Source organism: Anomaloglossus baeobatrachus, chromosome 3 (genome assembly GCF_048569485.1).
Source record: "Anomaloglossus baeobatrachus isolate aAnoBae1 chromosome 3, aAnoBae1.hap1, whole genome shotgun sequence".
NCBI lineage: Eukaryota > Metazoa > Chordata > Amphibia > Anura > Aromobatidae > Anomaloglossus > Anomaloglossus baeobatrachus.
This window is the reverse complement of record NC_134355.1, coordinates 169897362-169923398: the sequence shown is the minus strand read 5'-3', so window position 1 is coordinate 169923398 and position 26037 is coordinate 169897362. Positions and strand designations below refer to the sequence as shown.

General features: G+C 42.9%; 1 protein-coding gene across 4 annotated transcripts in view; it reads left to right on the top strand.

The window, feature by feature from the left end:
* ADGRG6 (adhesion G protein-coupled receptor G6) overlaps window positions 1-26037 on the top strand; it is a 202103-nt gene that overhangs the window by 157418 nt on the left and 18648 nt on the right. For all 4 annotated transcript variants that reach the window (XM_075339576.1, XM_075339575.1, XM_075339574.1 and 1 more), the window contains 9 exons: window positions 867-926; window positions 7965-8098; window positions 8251-8365; window positions 11180-11241; window positions 14128-14335; window positions 14615-14780; window positions 14911-15051; window positions 21419-21547; window positions 25111-25156. In XM_075339576.1, the coding sequence (XP_075195691.1) occupies window positions 867-926; window positions 7965-8098; window positions 8251-8365; window positions 11180-11241; window positions 14128-14335; window positions 14615-14780; window positions 14911-15051; window positions 21419-21547; window positions 25111-25156 (1061 nt within the window). The remainder of the gene's footprint in view (window positions 1-866; window positions 927-7964; window positions 8099-8250; window positions 8366-11179; window positions 11242-14127; window positions 14336-14614; window positions 14781-14910; window positions 15052-21418; window positions 21548-25110; window positions 25157-26037) is intronic.

Genomic DNA, 26037 nt, shown 5'->3' with positions numbered 1-26037 from the left:
AAAGAGACAGACAGAGACAGGCAGACAGGGAAAGAGACAGACCTGGAAAGAGACAGACCTGGAAGGAGAAAGACGGAGCACATTACTTGGCCAATTTAGTTAAATCTGTGTGGAATATCTGTGGTGTTGAAATATATGTTGTGAAATGCTTCTATTAGCTTAGTTTTTGCCTTTTAATAATTACATTTCTATCTATTTGTTTTGTGGTTTTTGTGTGCAGAATACATTTTTGTTAATACATTCTATTTTGTTCACAACAGTTATTAACCCGGGGAAAGCCCGGTAGTACAGCTAGTATATATATATATTGTGAAACCTATAAGTAATACTTTACCATTGATGGAGCCATGTGAGAGATTTTTTTTTGTCCTGATCTGTGGTTCTTAGTGATACCATTTTGGGATAGTGACACTTAGGTTGCTTTTTATAGCATGTTTTCAGGGGAAGGGAACTGCAGCGACCGAAAACCAGCAATTTTGTCATTTAATTACTTTTGGCATTTAACCCAACAACATTTCACAGGAGGACTAAAATGATAGTCATGTGGGCCTTCAGCAGTCTCCCACCTGCCACGGGGACCTTTCAGCTCCTTGCAACTGCATCACTGGAATGAAGGGCCATGGGAGCCACTGTGCTGTGTGTGAGAGCAGTGGCACGCAGACCATTTAAATGCCGCTTTTAGCTACTGATTACGTCACTTACATGGTTAAACAGTAGTGATCTAAGCTCTGTTCGCTGCTTTTAGAGGCAGATGCAGGCTGTGAAACATAGTGGGCATCCGCCTGGTATGGAGTGAGTTCAGCTTCACACACACAAATGTCTGACAAACCTTTAATATGCTTAGCTAATTCTTTATTTTGTTTTAGTTCTATGAAGAATCTTGCAAGATTTCCCAGAGATTTACCTGAAAGCAACAACACTCAAAGGTAAATTTACCAGCAGGAAAGGTGTATTTTCATGTCTAACTACTGTATATGTAGTTATAGTGAAATTCTTTTTAAAATTGCCTGTTTTAGTAATATTATGGTTTTTTAATATTAAGTGAAATCATCATGTTGTCGTCAGGTCAGATTAGGATAATGTCAGTTATGTAAATATTTTAATGTATCCATTTAAAATTAAGCTTTATTCTGAGGCTGAAAGTGTAGTTCACACATTTTTAGACTGTGAAATGACAACAGCCTAGGCACTGCCATGGTATAAGAGTGAAATTGGAAGATGGAAATTCAAACCCGATCTCTCTCTGTCTACTACTCAACCCGTGCTCTCCATTCTGTAATTGATCTAACACTAACATCCTCCATAATCCAAAATCCCCTCCATTGTCAATACTTCTCTCATGCTGTGCCAGTTTTCTGGAATGCTCTTCCCTAGACGATCTGACGAATACCTAGCCTTCACATTTTTAAGTGTGCTTTAAAAACACATTTCACATTTGTCAGATCATCTATTTAACCCCTTCATGACCAAGGACGTACTGGTACATCCTTGGCCGTGTTTGTCCCATTGCTGCAGGCTCTCCGGGCAAGGCCGTGGTAATCCCCACACATGTCTGCTGATCTGATCAGCAGACATGTGAGGCTAACAGATTCACTTTTGCCTTTTAACCCCTTAGATCACACTGTCAAACTTTGACAGCGCAACATAATACGCTCTGGTGGGATAACGCCGTTCACCGTTGCCATCAGCAACCCAGTGAAGTGATCACAGGGTGCCACTAGGTTGTCATAGCGGTGCGGGATCAGACTCCTGTCGCTGCCATGACTCACTTTCTGTGACTGCTGGCAGAGTATCGACACTCACAGGAAGTCAGCTATCTGCTGATGAGAGCAATGCTGCAGCAGAAGTGATCGGATTGTGTAACCATAAAGTCCCCCTAGGGGGACTAGTGAAATCAATAAAAAAATATTAAGAAATAAAAAAACTAAATGTTCAAATCACCCCCATTTGCCCCATTAAAAATAAAACAATACATTTTTTAATTTTTTTTTAAATACACATACTTGATATTGCTGTTCAGAAATGCCCGATCTGTCAACATTTAAAATCAAGTAATCTGATCGGTACATGGCGTAGCGAGAAAAAAATTCCAAATGCCAAAATTACATTTTTTTTTCATCGCAACATTTCATTAAAATACAATAACAGGCAATCAAAACGTCGCATCTATCCAAAAATGGAATGATTAAAAACGCCAGCTCAAAATGCTAAAAATAAGCCCTCACTGAGCCACAGATCCCAAAAAATGAGAACACTACGGGACTTGGAAAATGGCAACAAAAGTACAATTCTTTTATTTTACGAACTTCTGAAATTGTTTTCACCACCTAGAAAAATGTATAGTAAAACTATTCATGTTTGGTATCTATGAACTCGTACTGACCTGAGATATCATAATGCCAGGTCAGATTTTCAAAATAATGAACACGGTAAATAAAAAACCCACAAAACAATTGCACTTTTTTGCAATTTTACAGCAATGTTTCCCATTTTCCTGTAGTATATGGGGCAGAATGAATGGTGTTATTCAAAGTACAACTTGTCTTTCAAAAAACAAGCCCCTATATGGCTATATTGACGGAAAAATAAAAAAGTTATGGCTCTTAGAAGAAAGGGAGGAAAAAATAAAAATAGAAACAAAAGAACAAAAATCGCCCAGGGGTGAAGGGGTTAACTTAACTATTTCCCTGTTTCTCCTTTATAATTTTCCCTCAGAATCTGGTCCCTCTTATGCATCTATCGTCACATCTTCCATGCACCCAATAGCACTTGGTAACTGTACTTAGACAGCTACTGGCTGATGACCTGATCATGCGGCTTTGTATGGAATCTCCTGTTTATTACAATGATGGCTGAGCACTTTTTGCGCATTGTGTCCCCCTTATATCCTTATAGATTGTAATCTTGCAAGTAACTGTTGAACTATGTGTTACTCCATAATGTCTTTATTGTCTGTACATGTCCCAAATCAATTATAAAATGCTGCGGAATATGTTAGCATTATGGAAATATATATTTGTTTCATTTTAAACCCCTGGAGACTCTAATTAGGTCCAGTGGTTATGTTAGAAAAATCTCTATAGCCGCTAGAGACTGCAGTGGAAATTTCATGATTGGTAGACCTGATGACTCGCCCACCCCAGGGCTATGGGACACCCGGTGCCGGGCCGGACTAGTCCGGTGGTAGTCAGTGGTGGCTGGGCCCGGCTCCGTGGCCCTGGTGGGTGTCAGTAAAATATGTGGCTTGAATTAAAGTTTGTGTTCGTGACGCCACCTGTGGTATGCGGCTACTAAGCCGCCGCTGCTGTGTGAGGCCACCGGGATGATGTGATGGCAGCTATGGTGGTACTGCTCCCCACAGGTGGAGCAATTCCCGGGGCACAGTTGGTGCTTGTGAATGTCTATGCAGAGGAAATAACTGAGGCGACTTCAGAGGTGCAGTTCAAGTTCTTTTACTCACAGTTTCCGTCACAGTTGCAGGGACCCTCAGACTGCTGGGACCACTGTCAGGGACCTCCGTCAGTTCTGGATGATTCAGAGCGTGAAATCCGGTTCCCTCTCTTTGGTGTCTCTTTTTCTGCTGTCTTCACTAGCCTTGCCTTAGGTAGATGGACTTGGCTTGGCCTCCATTACAGCCTCCAGGCTGGGGGGTCACCTGTCGGCTGATTACCCCTTTTCTGAAGGTCTGCTCTGGGTTCTGGCCCTGGGAGCTTGCAATTCCCTGGGCCTCGGTTTTTACTGTCTGGAGACTGTCTTTTCACTCCTCCAGTTTCTAGGGACCGTCCCCTGTCGCAGCTAATCACTCCACCGATGTCACCGTGGAACGGGCCACCGCAGCCTGCAGCTACCCGTAGCGCCTCTGGGCCCTCGGCAGCGGTACCCAACAAGGACTGCTCGTGGTACCTTACAGGACTACCCGCGGCCCTGCGACCCTTTCCTTCCTTCTCGTCCTACATGCTCACTCCTCACTCTCCCACTCCCTGAGCGAACTGACTAAACTTGACCTTCCCTTCTCTATCTACTCTCAGATGGCTCCTCCCACCCCCCCAGTTGCTAGGCTACCACCCTATGGGAACAGGGATGGGTCTTACAGCCCCTCTCAGCATGCAGCATGGGAGGGTTGCCTGCCACTTTCCCTGGTCCTGTGTGTCCCTAACAATGGGTGTAGTGTGAATTTACCAGGAGACCGGAGTTCACTCTCTTCCTCTCCCAGAATAGGGCATCACACCGCAGATGGGGTGCAATGACCTGTGGCGACGGAAGCCTCAGGGGCGCCACACTCCCCCACAGCAAATCCCAGCACGTCCTCGGGCTGAAAAACAACAAAAACATATGGAGAACTGCAAAACATTTTTGGTATGCAATAACATAAACTGTAAAACATTTCTTCCCTTTATGGGAGGCACATATCATGAACGTTGCAAACTTCCTATAAAGAAACTATGTGTGCACTTCCAGTCCATTGCACGGTTCAGGCAAATCCCCCATAATTCTGGTAGGGGGCACAACGGGTGCAACTAATTACATCTTTGGCTACTACAAGTCTAGTAGCCCGGCAGTTCGTTTCTTTCAATCAAACAATAATGGGACAATCGACCAGCCATTAAGTCCAATGGCCTGGTTACATAAGACACATACACAACATACCAGCCACTAAGTCCAGAGGCCTGGTAGGACATAACACATACACTTCCACCGGAGCCCACATTCCAGTTCAGTGGCCCGGTAGCACATAACATGGGGGTGACGTCTTCAAAAAGCATCAGGGGCAGTACAGCAGGAAAGGGTGTCATCTTCGAAAAGAATAAGGGGCAGACAGGGGCTATATACAGTTCAGCAACTCCTTACTTCTTTACATGTAGGGATTCTTCTCTGGCTCCCCACCTGGCAGCAGGTAGACAGCGGTCAGCACAGTCTGCGTCTGCTGGTCTTGGCGGGCCGCGCCTGGCATGGCGGCGGCCTGTATTGGAGTCGCTGCTGCGGTGTGGATGGGCGCCGCTCCGGCGGCAAAATCTTGGCGGGCCGCACCTGGCGTGGCTGCGGCCTGGATCGGCGTCGCCGTGCCGGGCGTCTCTTCAGGGACCGCGGGCACGGCAGCGGGGGTTGGGGCACCCGCGCCGGCAGGGGCATTAAATGACTCACCCCTCAGTAGCATCTCCGGTGTTCTGGCGGTCGCTGCTCCGCGCGTCGCTTGCCGGATCTGCTGCATCACCTTCGCTGCGATAAGGTACATTTTCTTTATCTGCTGGTCTGGCATTTAGACTCTCTCTGCCAGCCTGCCAGCTTATCTAGTCGCCATTTCTTTTTCTTCCGCTTTCTATGGCGGGCACCGCTTCGCGCGCTTTTCTTGGACAAGGGGGCGGGGCTTCTCTTCGCGCCCTTTCTTCTTTCACGCCCCCCTTCTTCCCGCTCTCAGCAGCGCTAATGGCGGCGGTTTCTCAGTAAAGTACACAGTCTGTCACACGGTTCTTCAGGCGCACAGTACCCGGTTAGACCGGGCACGAAATCCTGTTCGTGACGCCAAAAGTTGACTCGCCCACCCCAGGGCTATGGGACACCCGGTGCCGGGCCGGACTAGTCCGGTGGTAGTCAGTGGTGGCTGGGCCCGGCTCCGTGGCCCTGGTGGGTGTCAGTAAAATATGTGGCTTGAATTAAAGTTTGTGTTCGTGACGCCACCTGTGGTATGCGGCTACTAAGCCGCCGCTGCTGTGTGAGGCCACCGGGATGATGTGATGGCAGCTATGGTGGTACTGCTCCCCACAGGTGGAGCAATTCCCGGGGCACAGTTGGTGCTTGTGAATGTCTATGCAGAGGAAATAACTGAGGCGACTTCAGAGGTGCAGTTCAAGTTCTTTTACTCACAGTTTCCGTCACAGTTGCAGGGACCCTCAGACTGCTGGGACCACTGTCAGGGACCTCCGTCAGTTCTGGATGATTCAGAGCGTGAAATCCGGTTCCCTCTCTTTGGTGTCTCTTTTTCTGCTGTCTTCACTAGCCTTGCCTTAGGTAGATGGACTTGGCTTGGCCTCCATTACAGTCTCCAGGCTGGGGGGTCACCTGTCGGCTGATTACCCCTTTTCTGAAGGTCTGCTCTGGGTTCTGGCCCTGGGAGCTTGCAATTCCCTGGGCCTCGGTTTTTACTGTCTGGAGACTGTCTTTTCACTCCTCCAGTTTCTAGGGACCGTCCCCTGTCGCAGCTAATCACTCCACCGATGTCACCGTGGAACGGGCCACCGCAGCCTGCAGCTACCCGTAGCGCCTCTGGGCCCTCGGCAGCGGTACCCAACAAGGACTGCTCGTGGTACCTTACAGGACTACCCGCGGCCCTGCGACCCTTTCCTTCCTTCTCGTCCTACATGCTCACTCCTCACTCTCCCACTCCCTGAGCGAACTGACTAAACTTGACCTTCCCTTCTCTATCTACTCTCAGATGGCTCCTCCCACCCCCCCAGTTGCTAGGCTACCACCCTATGGGAACAGGGATGGGTCTTACAGCCCCTCTCAGCATGCAGCATGGGAGGGTTGCCTGCCACTTTCCCTGGTCCTGTGTGTCCCTAACAATGGGTGTAGTGTGAATTTACCAGGAGACCGGAGTTCACTCTCTTCCTCTCCCAGAATAGGGCATCACACCGCAGATGGGGTGCAATGACCTGTGGCGACGGAAGCCTCAGGGGCGCCACACTGACATGGCCTGAAAGTACGGTCTTGGACTATGCATAACTGTGTGTAGTTGACAGTGAGAGAGGTGACCTAGCTAGAGCATTTGAGCTAAACATGGATGGAAAGTGGAAAGCTGCCTAGCGTCGTGAGTGTGAGTAGAGAGGACTTGTATTGTAGTCTGGGCATCCTGTGGGGAGAATGCCTGTTGGACTGGGTGTGAATGTTCAGTAGACAATGGTCTTAAAAAACTTGACCAGGACAGGAAACCGAGCCAAAACAGCAGATCCTGTAAGGTTGCTTTCACACATCAGTTTTTTGGCATCAGGCATGATCCAGTGAAAAAAGTGATGCGACGGATCTGGTGAAAAAACGTATCAGTTGCATCAGTTTTTTGCATCAGTTCTTTCAGTTTTTTGATGGATCTGTGAGCATGCTCAGTTCAAAAAAACAGATCCGGCGGCCATATCAGTTTTTTTGCTGCATTACGCCGGATCCGGCATCCATAGGCTTCCATTATAAAACACGCCGGCGTACAGCGTGATGCAGTTTTTTGCCGGAGACAAAAAATGTTCTCCTCAGCGTTCCATCCGGCCGCCGGACAAGCAAATTTTGCCGGATGGAACGCAAGGCCATCCGGCACAATCCGGCGCTAATGGAAGTCTATGGGGGAAAAAACGGATCCGGCGGCAACAGACGCCGGATCCATTTTTTCAAGTTTTTGCTGGATTGTGCCTGATGGGAAAAAACTGAGGTGTGAAAGCAGCCTAAGACACAGACATAGGGAGATAAGGAATAGAGACGACTGTCAGTCAGGGCGGGAGGCGTGGTTACAGCTGCCGCTCACTATGCACTGTGCAATGACTGAAGCCACTCTGATGAATGGGAGCTGAATGCTCAAATTGCGGGTGCCGAGCAGCTTCAGAACACGATTAACCCCATATCTGCAGGTTGATTGAGTAATTTCACATGACAGATTCTCTTTAAAGATGCTCATCCAAGGGTCTGGGGAAGAGAAATTAATCCCTAGGAGTGGGTCAATAAAAACTGATACCTAATAAGAAGAGGGAAACTGAGTGAGTAGAGTTCAGTGTAACACTTTATTAGGGTCTCTGTGAAGGAAGATTGGACAACATTTCAAAATTGTTCAGTTTTGTTTGTTCTGCAAAATTCAAGAAAAATCATATTCTGTGAAAGTGACAGTCAATAAAATATGTTTGGACCACAAATGTTAATTCTGTATTAATAGGAATTCCTTGAATCCTCAATGTTACTAATCTGTCCATAATTGCCTTTGTGTTTTGCAGTTACTATTTCTGGGCCCTTCTGGTGTATAACAACAGTAATAACATTGTATTGGATAAAAATGATATATTAAAAAAGATTAATCAAAGCTCACACCCTGGTCTGACTGTTAAAGCACTTGAAGTTTATGCAGTTGGTAAGTGTATACAGCATACAGTGAGATATAGCTCCCATAGACTCCCATGTAAAAATTATACTGCGCATTTTATATAGTATTCACCAACTTATAAAATAAATATTTCTACATTACCACTGACAAACCTCTCTCATTTTTTATTTTTTTGTCAGATCTTTGTGAACAACAAGAAAAGCCAAATTCATACTTGTGGCCTCGTACAAATCCAACAACAACTGCAATTTTATCATGTCCAAAAAATCCTGCATACACAGCTTCAAGGACATGGTGAGACATGTGAACTCTTCTAACAAGGCCAATGTGTATTTTGCTATAAAGATCTTAAAGGGAATCTGTCACCAGGTTTTTTTTTCCACCTAATCTGAGAGCAGCATAATGTAGAGACAGAGATCCTGATTCCAGTGATGTGTCACTTACTGAGCTGTTTGCTCTAGTTTTGATAAATTCACTGTTTCACCAGCAAGAGATTATCACTAGAGGACTACTTGGCCTGCTGCCAGGTAGTCAAGCATATTTAACACAGATTGGCAGCTTTCTGCCTATGCACAGTCTACATGAAAATCTGCCAATCAGTGGTGTGGGCATGGTTACACAGAGCTCAGTGTACAGAGTACTGGTACATCTGAAGCAGATAAAATAGTGATTTTATCAAAATTGCAGCAATCAGCCTTATATGCCACACATTTATTGGATTCAGGATCTTTTTTTCCTACATTATGCTGCTCATTGATGGGGTAGCAAAAACCTGCTGACAGATTCAATTTAAAAGGTAGATTATGTATAATCATTCTCATTAGGAGGGCCATTACTGTAAGGTTGTGCCAACTGCTACTAGTAAGTCGTACTTCACTTATTGAAAATCAGGTTGCAATAAATAACTCTACATAAAGATTTCATCTGATTTCACATCTAATCTCTATAGTAAGACTATCATTATTTGGATTAATGCTCAGCATATAGAGAGAAGAAGAGGAAGTACAATTATATTCATATTGGCCAATGTGCAGTGAGATTATATATATACGGTATATATACATATATATATATATAATCTCACTGCATATGGGCCAATATGAATATTATTGTACTTCCTTTTCTTCTCTCTATGTTATATATTTTATTTATTTATTTGCTCCAACAGGTGGGCTAGGGCTTATTTTCAGGGGATGTCTTATTATTTTTACAACAATCCACATTTATTCTTGAAGAAACAAAAATTAAAATTAATTCATATATAGTCGTATTACATTCGAGAACATCAACATAACTCTCCAAACCCTGTGTGTAACTCATGTCTCTCTATCTATCCATCTATCCATCTATCTATCTATCTATCTATCTATCTAGCTATCTATCTACAGACACACTGCACATACATACCAGCCTGTCTCCTCTTCAGTTTTAGACTTCTGCAATTAAGAGCCCTTTTGGTGACAATTAGTATTATCATCAGAATATAAACTCTAGAGCTCTTAGCAGAATGGGGGCCCTTTGAAACTGTCCAGTTTGCTCTCCCTTCCCCCTAATGCCAGTCCTGCATACTAGCCTGTCTCCTGTTCAGTTCTTTTAGACTCTTGCAATTAAGAGACCTTTGATTGCATTATGTCACATGACTGTGAAGTCATCAAAGGTCCTTAAAAGGATGGTTCACCCATATTTTTTATTGTCTAGATCGATATTATATTGAGAAACAATGTTTCTCTCAAATACCTTATATTGGCAATAGTGCCTGTGAGAGGCGCTATTGCGGACAGCTGTTCCCCGCTCCGTGACCCCTGGGCTCAATGACCTTAGGGACCTGGTGACGTCACGTCAAGTTCCGGAAATGTCACATCCCTGAGGACGGCCCCAGTCTTCCTGACTCACTGAGCTGTGGGCGGTGTTTCACCGCTTGTCACAGCCCAGTGTGTCTCCTGCTTGAAGCGAGAGAGGAGGGAGGAGGGAGCAGATGGGCTGTGACAAGCGGTGAAACTCCGCCCACAGCCAATCACTCACGGACAATCCAGCTGGCCTCGGTGTCAGGAACTTGACGGACGTCACCGTCTCCCCGAGGTCACGGAGCCCTTTAAACAAACTTCGAAATACAACTGCTGGGGTCCCTAAGATAGTAGGGCACTGAGAAATTGCGAAGATTGACTCCTCCTAACGCAAACCCTGACTTTAACTAGGGCTTATTTTTGGAGAGCTTATATTTCAAGCATATTCCAAAAATCCTGTATAATTATGCTAGGGCTTATTTTCAGGATAGGGCTTTTTTTCGGGGAAACACGGTAGCTTGCAGTAAGTAGAGACACGCTCCTTAGATAAAACCCTGTATGGGAATGGCTTGAAAATTATTGTTTAGATGTTATTTGATTCTAAATCTGATTATTTCTGGTAATTACATTATATTAGAGAAACACCTTTATTTAATTCTATGGAATTGAATGTACAAAGTAAAACAAGGAGAATATTCTTATGGTTTATCGTGGATTGTTTCATGTAGAATCCCCTTTCCATATATCGCTGTAGGGAGACACTGCTGAAAAAAAAACTGCAGCAACATTATCAGTTTGTTGTAAGTTGCCTCCATGTACGATTTTCCTCTGAGAATCGGATGTCAGTCGCTCATTCAAGTCTATGGGTCCGTAATAAAAATTAGACCACACTTAGGTCCAATCTTTACAGACCGAAAGAATGAATTTGGACTTGTCCACACATTCAGTATTTGGTCAGAATTTTACCTCAGTAGGTGTTAGCCAAAACCAGGAGTGGGTATCAAATACAGCAGTGATGCCCGTGTTTCTATTATACTTTTCCTCTGACTGTTCCACTCCTGATTTTGGCTTACTAATGCTGATGTAAAATAATGACAAAATTCTGAACATGTGAACGTGGCCTTCAATGGAGAACTCTTTTTTTTGTCTCTCCCTGTCCAAAAAAACTGATGCCCCTCTGATCAAACTGATCAGAACAATTGGATCGTTTTTCTCGGATGTGGAGAATACGGTCGTGTGTCCCTGCCCTTACAATCAGATTAAAAATGTTCTATTGGACTATATCACTTTCTTACCCTGTAGTAAGTTTTTTTTTTCTTTATAGCTATTTGGGTCAACATAACTATACTTCGTATTGGGGTTCGCCGGATCTGAGCAACTGCACAGGTAAGAAACCCAGCATTTTTAATAAGAATGAAAACTAAAAGCAGGATTAAAGGCCCCGTCACACACAGAGATAAATCTTTGGCAGATCTGTGGTTGCAGTGAAATCATGGATATATTGTTCCATTTGTACACAGCCACAAACCTGGCACTGATTGTCCACAATTTCACTGCAACCACAGATCTGCCGCAGATTTATCTCTGTGTGTGACAGGGCCTTAAGATGTTGCTTCCATTTTTCCTGCCTAGATGTTAAAAACCTTCTGTTTCCTGCTCCTACCACCATACTATGAAATGTATATATTAAACTCTATACACTTTGAGATTGAGATTATTTTAGTTTTTTTTGCAGCTGCCAATCAGGGGCTTATATAGAAATTAGGGGACGCCATATCAGAAGTTCTAGTTAACCCCCACCCCAAAAAACAAATAAGGAATATTTGGCAGGGTCACAGAAGGGCACATTTCACAACTTGGCAGATCATGAAAAGTAATTTTTCATCCATTTTCACTCCATCCAATTTCTTCCATCATTGCTTTCAGCATTGCCGATACAGTCGAAAGTGCGATGTCAGAAGGGGCTCTGGTTTTGGGCCCTCCCTACTCATGGGCCCCAAAGCAGACACATAGTCTGTCAATATTAGCGGTATATCACTGCTGCCTATGGTCTTTTGTAGGTTGCTGATTTGTAGTCATTGGTTTCCGCGACATCTGGAAAGAATTGCAAATTCCAACTCTGAAGCTACCGTACTGATTGTGGTGTTAAGGCCTCATTTACTTCCGATCAGTATGTTTTTTGGAATTTTTTAGGTTAAGATCAGGACTTGATTAAAAAAAAGAAGCTAAATGCTTCCATTATTTCTGAAAAGTTCTCATGAAATAATGAAGTATGAGGCCTAATTATGCTACAGAAAATGTTTCTGGTAACAACAATAAATGAGGAAATGATTATTTACATACATTTGTAAGTGATTCTTTATGGCGGTTTCCAATGTATTTCTGTAGCACATTGTCTACATTGGATACACACCATCTAGGTCATATATGTATTTACTAAAAATCAATGCGTCTTATCAATTAATCCAGAGTACAAGAGGTTAACCACTTCAGTAGGAATTTTAACTTTATGATGATTATAATATCGTAATATGGGGCTGACATTTCCTCTGTTCAAGATTGGAGCTGTTTTTTCATTGGTCTACAATGAGGTATGCAAGAGAAAATGATTTAAAAGGAACCTGTTACCTCGAAAACTCAATTTAAAATACTTATTGTCTATAGAAAATGTAGCCCCTATAAAAATCATCTCATCTGAGATGAGCATAATTGCTACTATGGACATTTAATCTGAATCAATAAAGGTATGTTTTTTTATTGAGACTCGTCTTGTACATAATTTTTGTCTATAAAAATCATACCTGCCACTTTAGTGCATCATTCTGCCCCTTAATCATCATGCTGTACCTCCCCTTAGTATGATTGACAGTACTCCAAGTATGATTTTTATAGGGGCTAAGTCCCAATTGGGCAGTATAAGTAGTGCATAAAAAATTAATATGAGATATGGGTTGACAGACTCTTTTTAAGAAAAAACATACAAGATACATCTAATCCTGATTCGGTTCCTATCACCACCTGATAGCATACAGTCTGCAGTTAGTCACCTCTCTGATGCATCGAACAGCTAAAAAAAAAATCCAATAAACCTTTATTGTAATGTTATTAAAGTATAGTATAGGCATACCGCTGTCCCTGACATGTTCACACTAGTCAGACTGTTAGTTACATCTTTTTTGACTTGTGGTACTGGCTTACTGTTGCTGTCGCGTTTCAAGACAGACTCTCAGTCATACAGACTATAACTAACAGCAAGACATCAGAACAACAATACGCCTGTACCACATGTTTATTGAAGTCATAAAAGCTATGACTGAGAGTATATCTAAGATGAAACGTGTCCCTCACCACCCTGAATAGGATCCGCACTTATACGCCGAGCTGGTACCTGACCCTAGGTATCCGTAGTGCTGGACCCTAAATAGGGAACGGGTGGGATGAGCTCTTTGTCAACCACACTAAAGACTAAAGAAGATGCAAGGAGGACACACAGGGGAAAATGCATGAACTACTTATCTACAGATAACACAGGTAGAATTTCATTAAAAGTTTCAGCAACGATACTACAGATGAGAGCAAGCCACCTGCTTGCAACCAGAGCTTGAATAAACTGAATAATATCACCAGCACAAGTGCAGGGAAGATGGGAGTGTTTAAGCACAAGGGAAGTACTGATAATCAGCAGTTGGGTGGAAGGAGGGCTCCACTGGGTCCCAAAGTGAAAGAGATGAAACCCCAGCAGGAAAGCTACCTAATACAATGAATACTAACAGCAGGGACAATAGAAAGTCAGGGAGCAATTTGTGTAGCCAAACCCTGGGACCTTCTATTGCCAGAAACCACATGACTGGCTCTGTCACCCATGACACCTGTGACACTATGTTAATATGTGCAAGATTTAGGTCGATTTAGGCTGTGTGCACATTTTTTTTTGCATTTCTGTTGCATTTTTTCACTGCAGATTTGTCACAAAACCTGAAGGGTTTCCTGATTCCAGCAAAATGAATAAGAATCCTGAAGTCTCATTCACACATTAAGTTTTTTCCCTTCCAGATTTGGTGCTCATTTAAATCTACAGTTCGTCAATTCTTTCAGTGTTTTGTTGCAGATTTCGCCCGTACTAATGAATGGGAAAATTTGCACCAAAAACGCATGTTTTTGCTGCTGCGCTTTTACTTGCAAGAGATGCAGAAATTCCTGAACCAAATACCTAATGTGCACATACCCTTAATGTCCTAAATCATGTGGACTAAGCAATGTATCATTTCACAGATAATGCTGAAGAATTGGCCAATCAATTGTTAAACCTTACAAGCGGCCAGGAGCTAACGCAAGAGAAAGTTAATGATGTTGTCAAACAACTAAAGAAAATCGTGAATGATGCTCCCGACATTAACGCTGAACTGGGCTCAACTGTTGTGACTGTATTTTCCAATATATTAAGCAGTTCCGATAATGTACTAGCAACGTCCTCCTCTCAGTAAGTACCATACTGTTTAATATTTAATTTATTTGTCAATGAGCTATTGGACTGATGATTCTGCTGAAAGCGGAAATCTGTAACCGATCTAACCAAGCTTTTTTTTTTTTTAAAGCAGATAATCCAAATAAAATGTGCACAATGGAGAGACTTAATTCTAAATATTTAATATAGTACGTAATGTTACCAGAAGAAGTGAATTATCAAGGGATGTTAGTGCATGGTAATTATGTAATATTTTCCTAGAGCTTACTTCTTCTGTTATTGTGTTTATTTCAGAGCGCTAAAAACAATAGACGCTTTGGCTTTAAAGATTCAGTTCCCTGGACCATCTGTCAGCATTGTGTCACGAAACTTGTGTTTAGGGGTTTCCAAAGTAAATGCTACCTCATACGATGGGTCGTCCTTCAGCGTTGGACCTCAGAGCAACGGGTCTGATTTTGAGGTATAGCAAAATGCGACTGTTGTATCAATAATATTACGAATGCTGTATACACAAGACAAACTGTTAAGAATATTGTGATATAAGGAGATTTTCAATATAAATTGTTTATGTCAATGTAATTCTCCATCAGGTTCACATGAAGAAAAATCAGGATAATCCATTGGCATCTGTTGTCCTTCCATCCAGCCTATTGTCAAACTTAAGTCAAGACGATTTCTATACTGTTTCAAGAGCCCAGTTCACCTTCTTCAGCAAAGCTGGACTTTTTCAGGTGAGTACTTGTTAATCTTAACAAATAAGACTTTATTTTTTTCAGGTAGTCGTTTCCCACTTTGACCTATTCCATCTGGTTAAAGGTGGGCTTTTGTTAATAGTACAGTTACACATTTCTTTGCTTATCCAATGAATTGTAAAAGTTTAACATAATATTCCACATCCTATTTCTTACATAACCTGAAACCCGCACAATGGGGGCTCATACTTTTTAATACAAAGATTTCACTATGGATTCTGTTCTGCAATCTGTGTTGAATGCTGGTAAATGGACCCGCCATCTTCTTATGCAGCAAAAAATAAAAATGCAGATTTGGCATCAGTATAGAAAAGGAATAATGCCAATGTGTCAACATAGGTAACTGAAAAGAGCAAAGATCGACAACGAGGTTAATGCAAAAGATTGACTTTATTGATTAAAAGAAGCGTATGCACACACACACACACACACACACACACACACACACACACACACACAGAGCTATATACACACATATATACACAAACACACACATATACACACACACATATATACACACACCATATGTATAGCTATATATACACACACACATATATATACACACACACACACACACATAATGTTCCACTAAAAAGTACATGTGGTCTAATATACACAAAAGGAAGGTTATTGCCAGATAAATGATTGATAACAGCAAGAGCACCAGCCTATGTAATAAATAGTGCTTAATCAATATTAGATACAAGTGTATTTAAATAATACAATGTGTGAATATAAACATATGACCAGACATATTTTCACAGCAGGACAACTGAAGATTATAGTATAAGATTTACCGTATTTTCCAGCGTATAAGACTACTTTTTAACCCCTGAAAATCTTCTCAAAAGTCGGGGGTCGTCTTATACTCTGGGTGTCGTCTTATACGGTGGTGCACGGTGCCATCATTTACACACAGTAAGGCTGGGGCCACACTGGGCACTACTGCGATGCTCACATGAGACTCGGCTCACGCTGGCAGCACAGCAGGAGCCGAGTGTCATACGAGTGTGCCTGCATCTGAGATCCGATCATGTGAGCAGACCTCAGCTGCGGAGGGTGGGCCGGCGCTGAGGAGGGGCGGGCCAGTGCTGAGGAGGGGCGGGCCGGCACTCAGGAGGGGAAGGAGGGATTTCTCTCCCTCTCTCCTCCATAGTCGGCTATTGCCATTCTCACACTGCACTGGCAGTACAGCGGTGTACCGCGAGTGCAGTGCGATTTTTCTCTCACCCCATTCACTTGAATGGGTGCGAGAGAAAAGAGTCTCGCATTACAGTTGCAGCATGCTGCGATTGTTTTCTCGGTCCAATTAGGGCTGAGAAAATAATTGCTCATGTGCGCTGACACACAGGCTATAACTGGTCCGAGGGGAATGCGATGTTTTATCGCACTCCACTCGCACCGATTTTCTCGCCATGTGGCTTAGGCCTAAAAGATATTTTCATCTCTCCTCCATGCCCGCAGTGCCTCAAGCTGCTTCTTGCAGACTGCAGACACACAGACTCCTCCGTGATAGCGTGAACGGAGTGGCCGCTGCAGGATGTCGTCATGGCTTTACTACAGTTGAATGCTTTACGGCGCTACAAAGCATTCAACTGCAGTAAAGCACTGATAGTAGCGGCGGCCCTGTGTATTGGACGTGCTTTACTGCAGTTGAATGCTTTGTAGCGCCGTAAAGCATTCAACTGTAGTAAAGCCATGACGACATCCTGCATCGGCCGCTCCATACATGCTATCACAGAGGGGTCTGTGTGCGTATTGCAAGAAGCAGCTAAAGACACTGCAGGAATGGAGGACAGGTGAGAATATCTTTTATTATGAGTCAACAACTGCATGATAGGGTACAGAAGGGAACCAGCTGGAGGAGATTATTAAACAATGGGCACAATACTGCATGGGACATTACAAAACAACGGGGACAATAAAGCAGGGGACATTATTAAACAATGTGCACATTACTGCAGGGGACATCAGTAAACAATGGGGACATTACAGCAGGGGACATCACTAAACAATAGGGATACTACTTGGGTCGGCTTAAGGACCAGTCACACACAACGACTTACCAGCGATCCCGAAAACAATGCGACCTGATAGAGATCGCTGGTAAGTCGCTGGGAGGTCGCAGGTGAGATGTCACACAGTCAGATCTTACCAGTGATGCAGGAACAATACAGGTTGCAGTAGCGACCCGTATAACGATCTCAGCAGTCACTGTGACCCTGTCACACAGTGTCAAACACAGCGATGTGTCCTGCCCAGCAGGACATCACCTTTGAAGAAAATGGCCTGGATCATTCTGCAGCGACTAGAGATCTCACAGCAGGGGCCTGATCGCTGGTAGGTGTCACACATAACAAGATCGCTAACGGGATCGCTACTGCGTCACGAAAACCGTGACTCAGCTGCGATCTCGCTAGCTATCTCGTTATGTGTGACGGTACCTTTTACACTCGAGTATGTACAATACATCCCAAACTCTATATTTTAACTGGAAAGGTTGGGGGTTGTCTTATATGCTCAGTCGTCTTATACGCCGGAGAATACGGTATATCCCTAAGAGAGTTGTGCTATATGATGGCAGGCTTTGAAAAAGTGAAGGACAATCCAATGAATGTATCCCAAGCGTTAACATTCTAGGAGCAACAAGTTGTTTGCTCATAGTTATACATAGCAGTGTGTAGTAAAATAGCCTTAAACTGTATGCATGACAAAAAGCAATTGTGTATGTGAGGCCCAACCCAACGCGCGTTTTGGTGTCACTTTCATCAGGTTGGGTGAACATATGCTATGGAGATTGTGATAAACGCCTTTATACTCCCAATAGCAAAAGTAAAGTACATCATCTATGTTTGTTTCTGGCATTCTAGAGTGCATGAAGATAACTCATTAAGACTATGTGAACACATTGAGCATTTTGTGCAGACATTTTCTGCACCAAGTCTGCATCTTCTGGCAGAAAAACGAACCAAAAACGCTGTGGATTTGTGCCGTGTTCTTGCAGCATTTTTTGCAGGCATTTTTGCTCATCATTTTGCAGGCAAAGCTCATCAAGAATTGACATGCTGCAGATTATTTTCTGCAGCAAATCTGGAAGAAAAAATAAGCAACGTGTGCACAATACTTCAGAATCTTTATTCGCTTTGCTGGTATAAGGATACACATTCAATTTTGTGACAAAACTCTACCAAAAAACGCATCAAAAACACATAACAAAATGCACTTTGTGCACGCAGCCTTAAAAGTGCTTGTTTTTTTAGATGTATGCATGTGCATACATCAAATATACGAGTATTGTCAAAATATTGGATATACAAAAAATGGAATTTGTCACTAGATTTCTGGTACCCTAAGAGCAGCATGATGTGGAGACAGAGTCCCTGATTCCACTGATCTGTCACGGACTGGACTGCTTGCTGCAGTTTTGGTAAAATCTCTGTTCTATCTGATGTAGATCTACCAGTTCTCTGAATGCAGAGCTCTGTATAACTCCACCTACACCACGGATTGGCAGCCTTCTATGTGCATAGGCAAAACGTTGCAGTGATGGGGGTGGGGTTATACAGAGCTCATGAATATGGAGGACTGCATGGTGCAGGTTTACTAGTCCTCTAGAGATAATCTGCTAATAAAATAGGGATTTTATCAAAGCCTCAACAAGCAGCCTAGTAAGTGACACATTGCTGGAATCAGGGTCTCTGTTTCTACATTATTGCATAGTTTCTGGTCACTCCTTCTGCAATTGATTTGTGGAAAGTAGTTTCTAATTACAGATTGTGATAGTTTTCTAATATAGAGTACGTAATGTACAATGAAAACAAAGTTGTGACAAAAGTACAGTAAGCCATCAGCTTTCAAGCATCAATTATGGCAGTACAAATATTTGTTTCCCTCGTGTAACAACTCAGCGCTATTCCATTGCCAATAAGATAAGAGGACCGAGCAATTCCATGTAGGAAATGATCTAACAGTGTTATAATATGCTGTCGGCGAGCATTGTAAACAGCTTAGGTACAGCTTGGGATATCATTATCATTAAGTCAAGGAAGCAGCGAGGTTTTACCCATTTCACATCCACTTGTAATGTGCCCTCTTAATTAATGAGGAATTCCAAACAAAGTTTCCGAAAAAAAAACAAATTCTTTTCATAGTGTAAACAGGACACAAGGTCATAAAAGAACAAGTGTTTTCCATTTGAAGAAAAATAATGGAGCGCGGTGCGTATTTGTAAATAGAACATAGCTGCACTTCCCCTACCCAAATTCAGGTCATTATGGGAAGAGTTTTACCCTTTAACTGAACCTGTTCTTCATTTATATGAAGGGTTAACAGCACATGGAGTAGAAATATTACAGCCTTAAATAATAAAGTGTCATGGCTGCTTACTGCATCACTTATGATCAATAATAAAGGCAAATATCAATGGAGACGAAGCAGAGGATTGGGACGCAGCTGGCTCTCCATGTGTTTTAGTTTTAATTGAGGGGTACGTTATGTTTTTTATTATCCAGGGTGGTGCAGTGTGGGCGCTTCTATTTACATGGCACAGGGATGACACTTTTCGGGTAACTATTGTTGGAAATGATTTTATTTAGAGGATATACAGTGCCCATTTGGCTTGATAATTCCCCTTTCAGGGTCACCATGCTTTGGAAATGTTTCTGATCATATGTTATATGGTTTTGATATTTTTACTTTTGGTGTTGGCTTAATTTGTAGAACTTCCCAAATGCAAAAAAATGAATTCACTCTTGCAGTCGATTGTGATTCCTTTATCACCTTCTGCCACGGGCAGCACGGTGGCTCAGTGGTTAGCAGTGCAGCCCTGCAGCGCTGGGGTCCTGGGTTCAAATCCCACCAAGGACAACATCTGCAAGGAGTTAGTATCTTCTCCCCGTGTTTGCGTGGGTTTTCTCCGGTTTCCTCCCTCACTCCAAAAAACATACAGATAGGGAATTTAGATTGTGAGCCCCAATGGGGAGAGTGTTCCTTATGTGTGTAAAGCGCTGTGGAATATGTTAGCGCTATATAAAAATAAAGATTTTTATTTTTTATTTTTTGTTACCATTTGCGCTTGCAAATAACTTTTTTATTTTTTTTTTAGTACAAAACTGTATGAGGGCTTGTTTTTTGGAGGGACGAGTTGAGTAAATTTACTGAAAACAGTAAAAAAAAAAAAGTCCAGTGAAACTGTAAATTCTCCCCCGAAATCCTGCCATTTTTGTTTTATTTTTTTACAGTGGTCAGATTGCAATAAGATGGGAGGTGGGACGAGCACAGTGAAAATCACGTCATTCATATGTCACTGATTGAATTAAATGGTTAGACAGCAGTGATCGGAGCATGCTCTGGTCCCTGCTGTTACAGGCAGATCCTATGAAACACTTCCATCATTTGCAGGGTATGGTGCAGGCCCAGTTCCTGATCCTGCACTATACATGTGGATCCAACGTAAGACATACTACCACTACTAAAAATAATAGTTATCTTTATTTCTATAGTGCCAACATATTCCGCAGTGCTTTACAATTCAGAGGTTCATATACAAACAATCTTAAGTAACAGTTATAGAAGATATAATAATTAAAGCAAAAAAAAAAAGAGAACCCTCCTCGTAAGAGCGTACCATCTACAATAGAATGAGGTGGGGGTGACTTAGTTAACATGACGGTCCAGCCATCTCAAAGAAATACGGTATAGATAAAGGCTGCATGAGTCAATTACCAGCCAATCTTTGTCATGTTTTTGGGTGCGGTGGAGTTTGGGGGAGAATTATGTTCTGAGAAATAGTCGAGGTGATATATATGAATTGACATTGAGTAAGGAGGATGATAGGCCACCCTAAAAAGATGTCTTTTTAGTCAGCGTCTGAGCAGTGTAAGTTGTAGGTCATCCTAGTTTCTTGTGGTAGAGCATTCCAGAGGATTGGTGCAGCTCAGGAGAAGTCTTGGAGTCGGGAGTGGGAGGATGGATTAGTGTGGATGTTAACCGAAGGTCGTTTGTGCAGCGTAGAGAATGGGTAGGGTGATAGACAAAGAGGTAGGGGGTGCCACAAACGACCTCCGACTAACATCCACACTAATCTGAACCTCCCTCTCTGTGGGTGAGAACAAGGAATTTAAATTTAAATACTACTGTACTAAGTTCTACGTCAGAAAGAGGTTAAGCAATACTTGTGACCATGTTTTATTGGCAATAAAGATTTATTACACACTCACATTACAGTTCGCTAATACCAGTTATATTCTGATATATAGTATTTCGATATAAAGGTAGCAAAGAGCAAATCTATTACGCATTACAATAGAAGGTAATGCAGAACATTTCCCATTGTATGTATTAACAGGATTCTAAATTGAACGCTGAAAAGAAACAGAAGCTGAACAGTTATGTTGTTGCCTGTAGCATTGGAAACATTTCTATTCGTGACCTTACCGATCCAGTCAAGATAACAGTTAAACATAGGACCGCTCAGGTAAGTAATAAGTTCACCTTTGCTGAGATTTTCAATTAGAATTTGTTGGAAAAAAAACAAACAAAACTCAATATAGATTAGTAGAATTTTTGTGTCTTCTTAAAAAATGTATTTGATATATAATTTAGCTTTAAAAGCAAGCAACAAAGACCCCTGCATCCAAGCTTCAACTATTATCCAAAATCAGGAGGCAGATCTAATGCAGCATTCATCACCACAGGATCAGACTATAGTGTGGGGCACTCAAGTGGTTCCCCTTAAAGAAGAAAAACACAATTAGCGACCCGAAAAATTAAAACAGTTTAACTTTACTGAAGCCACCTACAAATATAGTGGAACATAAAGTCTATTAGTCACTGTAGTTTTAGCGGAGACAATAGGGGAGATTAAAGCCTGCTTTACATGTTACGATTTCGCATACGATATCGTATGCGATCATAACCGCCCCCATCGTATGTGCGGCACGTTCAATTTGTTGAATGTGCCGCACAAACGATTAACCCCCATCACACGTACTTACCCGTCCATACGACCTCGATGTGGGCAGTGAACGTCCACTTCCTGGAGTGGGAGGGACGTTCGGCTTCACATCGACGTCACGTGGCAGCCGGCCAATAGAAGCGGAGGGGCGGAGATGAGTGGGACGTAAACATCCCGCCCACCTCCTTCCTTCCGCATTGTCAGCGGGAGCGGCGGATGGAGGTAAGCTGTCGTTCAATGTTCCCGGGGTGTCACACACTGCGATGTGTGCTGCATCGGGAACTTTGCACAACCGCACGTTCAATTTATGATAAATGAACGACATGCATGCGATGAACGGATTTTCGTTCAATCGCAATCGCACGTACCTGTCACACACTACAATGTACCTTACGATGCCGGATGTGCGTCACTTATGACGTGACCCTGCCGACACATTGTAAGATATATTGTAGCATGTAAAGCGGGCTTTAGAGTCCGATCAATACAGCCATTGCAATGGAATTTTTTTGAATCATGTTGAACATGGCTAAATAGTGAATAATGGACAAATGTCAATGAGTCTTACCCTAGGGTGGGGCAGTTTTTACTCACCCCTATGCCCACTAAAGCTTATCACATGATACAAGCAGAGTCATCATAGACAGGATTGCTAAGAAATAATCATTTACTGCAAAATATAAATATATATGCCAAATAAAAATTACCACATTGCAGAGGTATTGAGTCCACCTTCAGCAGGAGTAGAAAGGGGCTTTTCTCTTGAGGAGCACACAGCTTTCCAGTCTATTTAATTTCCTGAATCCTGGCAGGGCAGGCACTCCTCTCTGTGGGTCAGTTTTGGTTAGTATAGCTGTTAGGGTATTGTCACACTTTAGCGACACTCCAGCGATCCCACCAGCGATCTGACCTGTCAGGATCGCTGGTGCGTCGCTACATGGTCACTGGTGAGCTGTCAATCAGGCAGATCTCACCAGCGACCAGTGACCAGCCCCCAGCCACCAGCGACGCGTGGAAGCGATGCTGCGCTTGGTAACTAAGGTAAATATCGGGTAACCAAGCGCTTGGTTACTCGATATTTACCTTGGTTACCAGCGCACACCGCTTAGCGCTGGCTCCCTGCACTCCTAGCCAGGGTACACATCGGGTTAATAAGCAAACCGTTTCGCTTATTTACCCGATATGTACTCTGGCTACGTGTGCAGGGAGCAGGGACCCGGCACTGGCAGCCTGAGAGCCGCGGATGCTAGTAGCCAAGGTAAATATTGGGTAACCAAGCAAAGCACTTCGCTTGGTTACCCGATATTTACCTTGGTTACAGCTTACCGCAGGCTGCCAGACGCCGACTCCCTGCTCCCTGCACATTCCGATCGTTGCTCTCTCTCTGTCAAACACAGCGATGTGTGCTTCACAGAGGGAGAGCAACGTCCAAAAAATGAACCAGAGCAGTGTGTAACCAGCAGCGATTTCACAGCAGGGGCCAGATCGCTGCTCAGTGTCACACACAGCGAGATCGCTAATGAGGTCACTGGTGCATCACAAAAAACGTGACTCAGCAACGATCTCGCTAGCGATCTCGCTATGTAAGAAGTACTCCTAAATCTCAGCACAAGTTCTGCTGTGACACATTCAGTTTACAGTGTATTTACATATAGAGATAAAAGGATATTTGAACAGGTACACAACTCTAGTAAGTGAGCTGTGATTAGGAGACCTGCTCTGTTAGCAGCTGATGGGGTGATTTTGCAAGATTCAAAACAGCTTGTTAGGAGTTGAATGGGCAAGGGAGGGGGAGAGATGAACCGCTAACTATATTGAAGTCAATGGTTTGGAGAGATGTGATTGCTATGTTAGGAGTTAGCTCCTCTCCTGGAATGTTACTATTGCGCACTCTCAGCCAGGAATTGCGCAGGCTCTAGTAGCTGAGCTCTATGGAAATAAGGTGCACACTGTGTGAGATAAAAGGTCTCATTGCAGAAGAATCAAAGAAGATAGAAAAAGCAAATCAATTGCAAACTTGCTTATTTTCTTAGTGTCATAGTATTACAGTTGAAGGTAGATTTAAGTCCATCAAGTTCAACCTATAGCCTAACATGTTGATACAGAGGAATGCAAAAACCCCATGGGGCAGACACTAAGCTCCATATTACGGGACAAATTCCTTTCTGACTCCACATTTGACAATGTTCCCTGGATCAAAGCCCAATTACAGAATCTAGTGCACATAACCGGTAATATTATATTTTTTTTAAGAAAGTCATCCAGGCCTTTCTTGAATTTTGTTAGTGAATTAACCACTACATTTTCTGTGGTAGAGAGTTCCATAGCCTCACTGCTCTTACAGTAAAGAGTCTGAGTCTGTGATTATGATTAAAACTTCTTTCCTCTAACTGTAGTGGATACCCCCATTTCCCAGTAGCAGGACTAGGTGTATAAAGCTCATTAGAGAGAGTTCTGTACTGTCCCCTCATATATTTGTACATTGTGATAAGATTGCCCCTAAGCCTAAATTTTTCCAAGTTGAATAACTCCAAGTCTAATCTATCTTGGAATTGCAGTCCACCTATTCCTTTAATAACCTTGGTTGCTCTTCTATCCATCCGTTCTAGTCGAGCCATGTCCTTCTTGTACACCAAAGACCAAAATTGTTCACGTTGTTCTCAAGTGAGGTAGCACTAATGACTTGTATAGAGGCATAACTAAGTTCTTCTAATGGGCAGCTATGCCTCTTTTAATGCATATAATTATTTTATTAGCCTTGGCAGCAGCTGCTCGATACTGGTCAATAAAGTTGAGTTTGCCGTCCACCCATACACCCAAGTCATTTTCTAAGACAGTTTTACCCAGTGTTTTACAATTAAGTACATAATTTTATTTCCAAAACAATGGAAAGTCAGGGAGCATATTGCGCAACCAAACGCTGTGACCTTCTATGGCCCAAAACCACATGACTGTCTATCACCCGTGACACACCCGTGACATTCTGTTATGTGCTGCTTGTTAGAAGAAAGACTATGACAGGGCTTAATGGTAGAAAGCATGGCACATTTAAACCTCTTTAAATGTCTCTCTTCTTTTTTCAGGAACATGGAGATCCAACCTGTGTGTTTTGGGATATAAACAAAAACGGTAAGCCGTATAATAATGTGATTTGTACCTGTTTTTCATTTCCTTAAAGAGCCAAAAATTTCCTCAGGCCTATTGTAATAGTATGCTACATTGTAACTAAACTAATGTTTAAAACACAACCACATAAATAGTAAAAATTATTTGGGTAGCATAAATCTTTTAAATCCATGTTTAAGCCATGTTGGCTACTGGCATGTCTGTGATTGGCCACCCACAATGCATCATCGGGTCAATTAAAAACCCGGTGAAGTGACACCCAGCTCACTCTACCCCAAAACTATGTAGGGATAGCTGCTGCAGGAGAGATATGATTAGGGGCATATAAACAGGTATAAGAGCCTTACAGTCCTTGCTACTGAACCCTGAAACCAAAAGTACCTTGTCAGGGCTACCTACATTCCATTCCCTATTAATACAGCTGTTACCTGCATTCAGTGTAGGACTGGCTGCTGGATGAAGGATAGGTTTGAATTTCAGTCATATAAGCAGGATTATAGCCTTACAGACCTTGCCTCTGCACCCTAAAACCAAAAGTGGATGAATGTGCTTCCGATGGTGCACGCAAAGACTGAGGCCTTGCGCCAAGTGAAACTGCATCTTCTGTGGGAGCACAAGAAACACATTCATCCACAAAACCTATCTTTCTGTCCCACTTAGTGGGGGGCATGCATAACACCACTCTTGAAACCAGAAGAGTGCGAACAGGTGGTCGGTTAGATGGCAGATAATGCTTACAGTATATTTACCAGCACCACCCTGATTTCCACATTGCCCAGTCTCACTAGACGAGAGTTTGGATCACATAATCCTCAGTCTGATCCTCCTTCCTCTAACAATGGCGAGTACCAGAAGACTAGTGATCCCATACTCGGACACCCCTA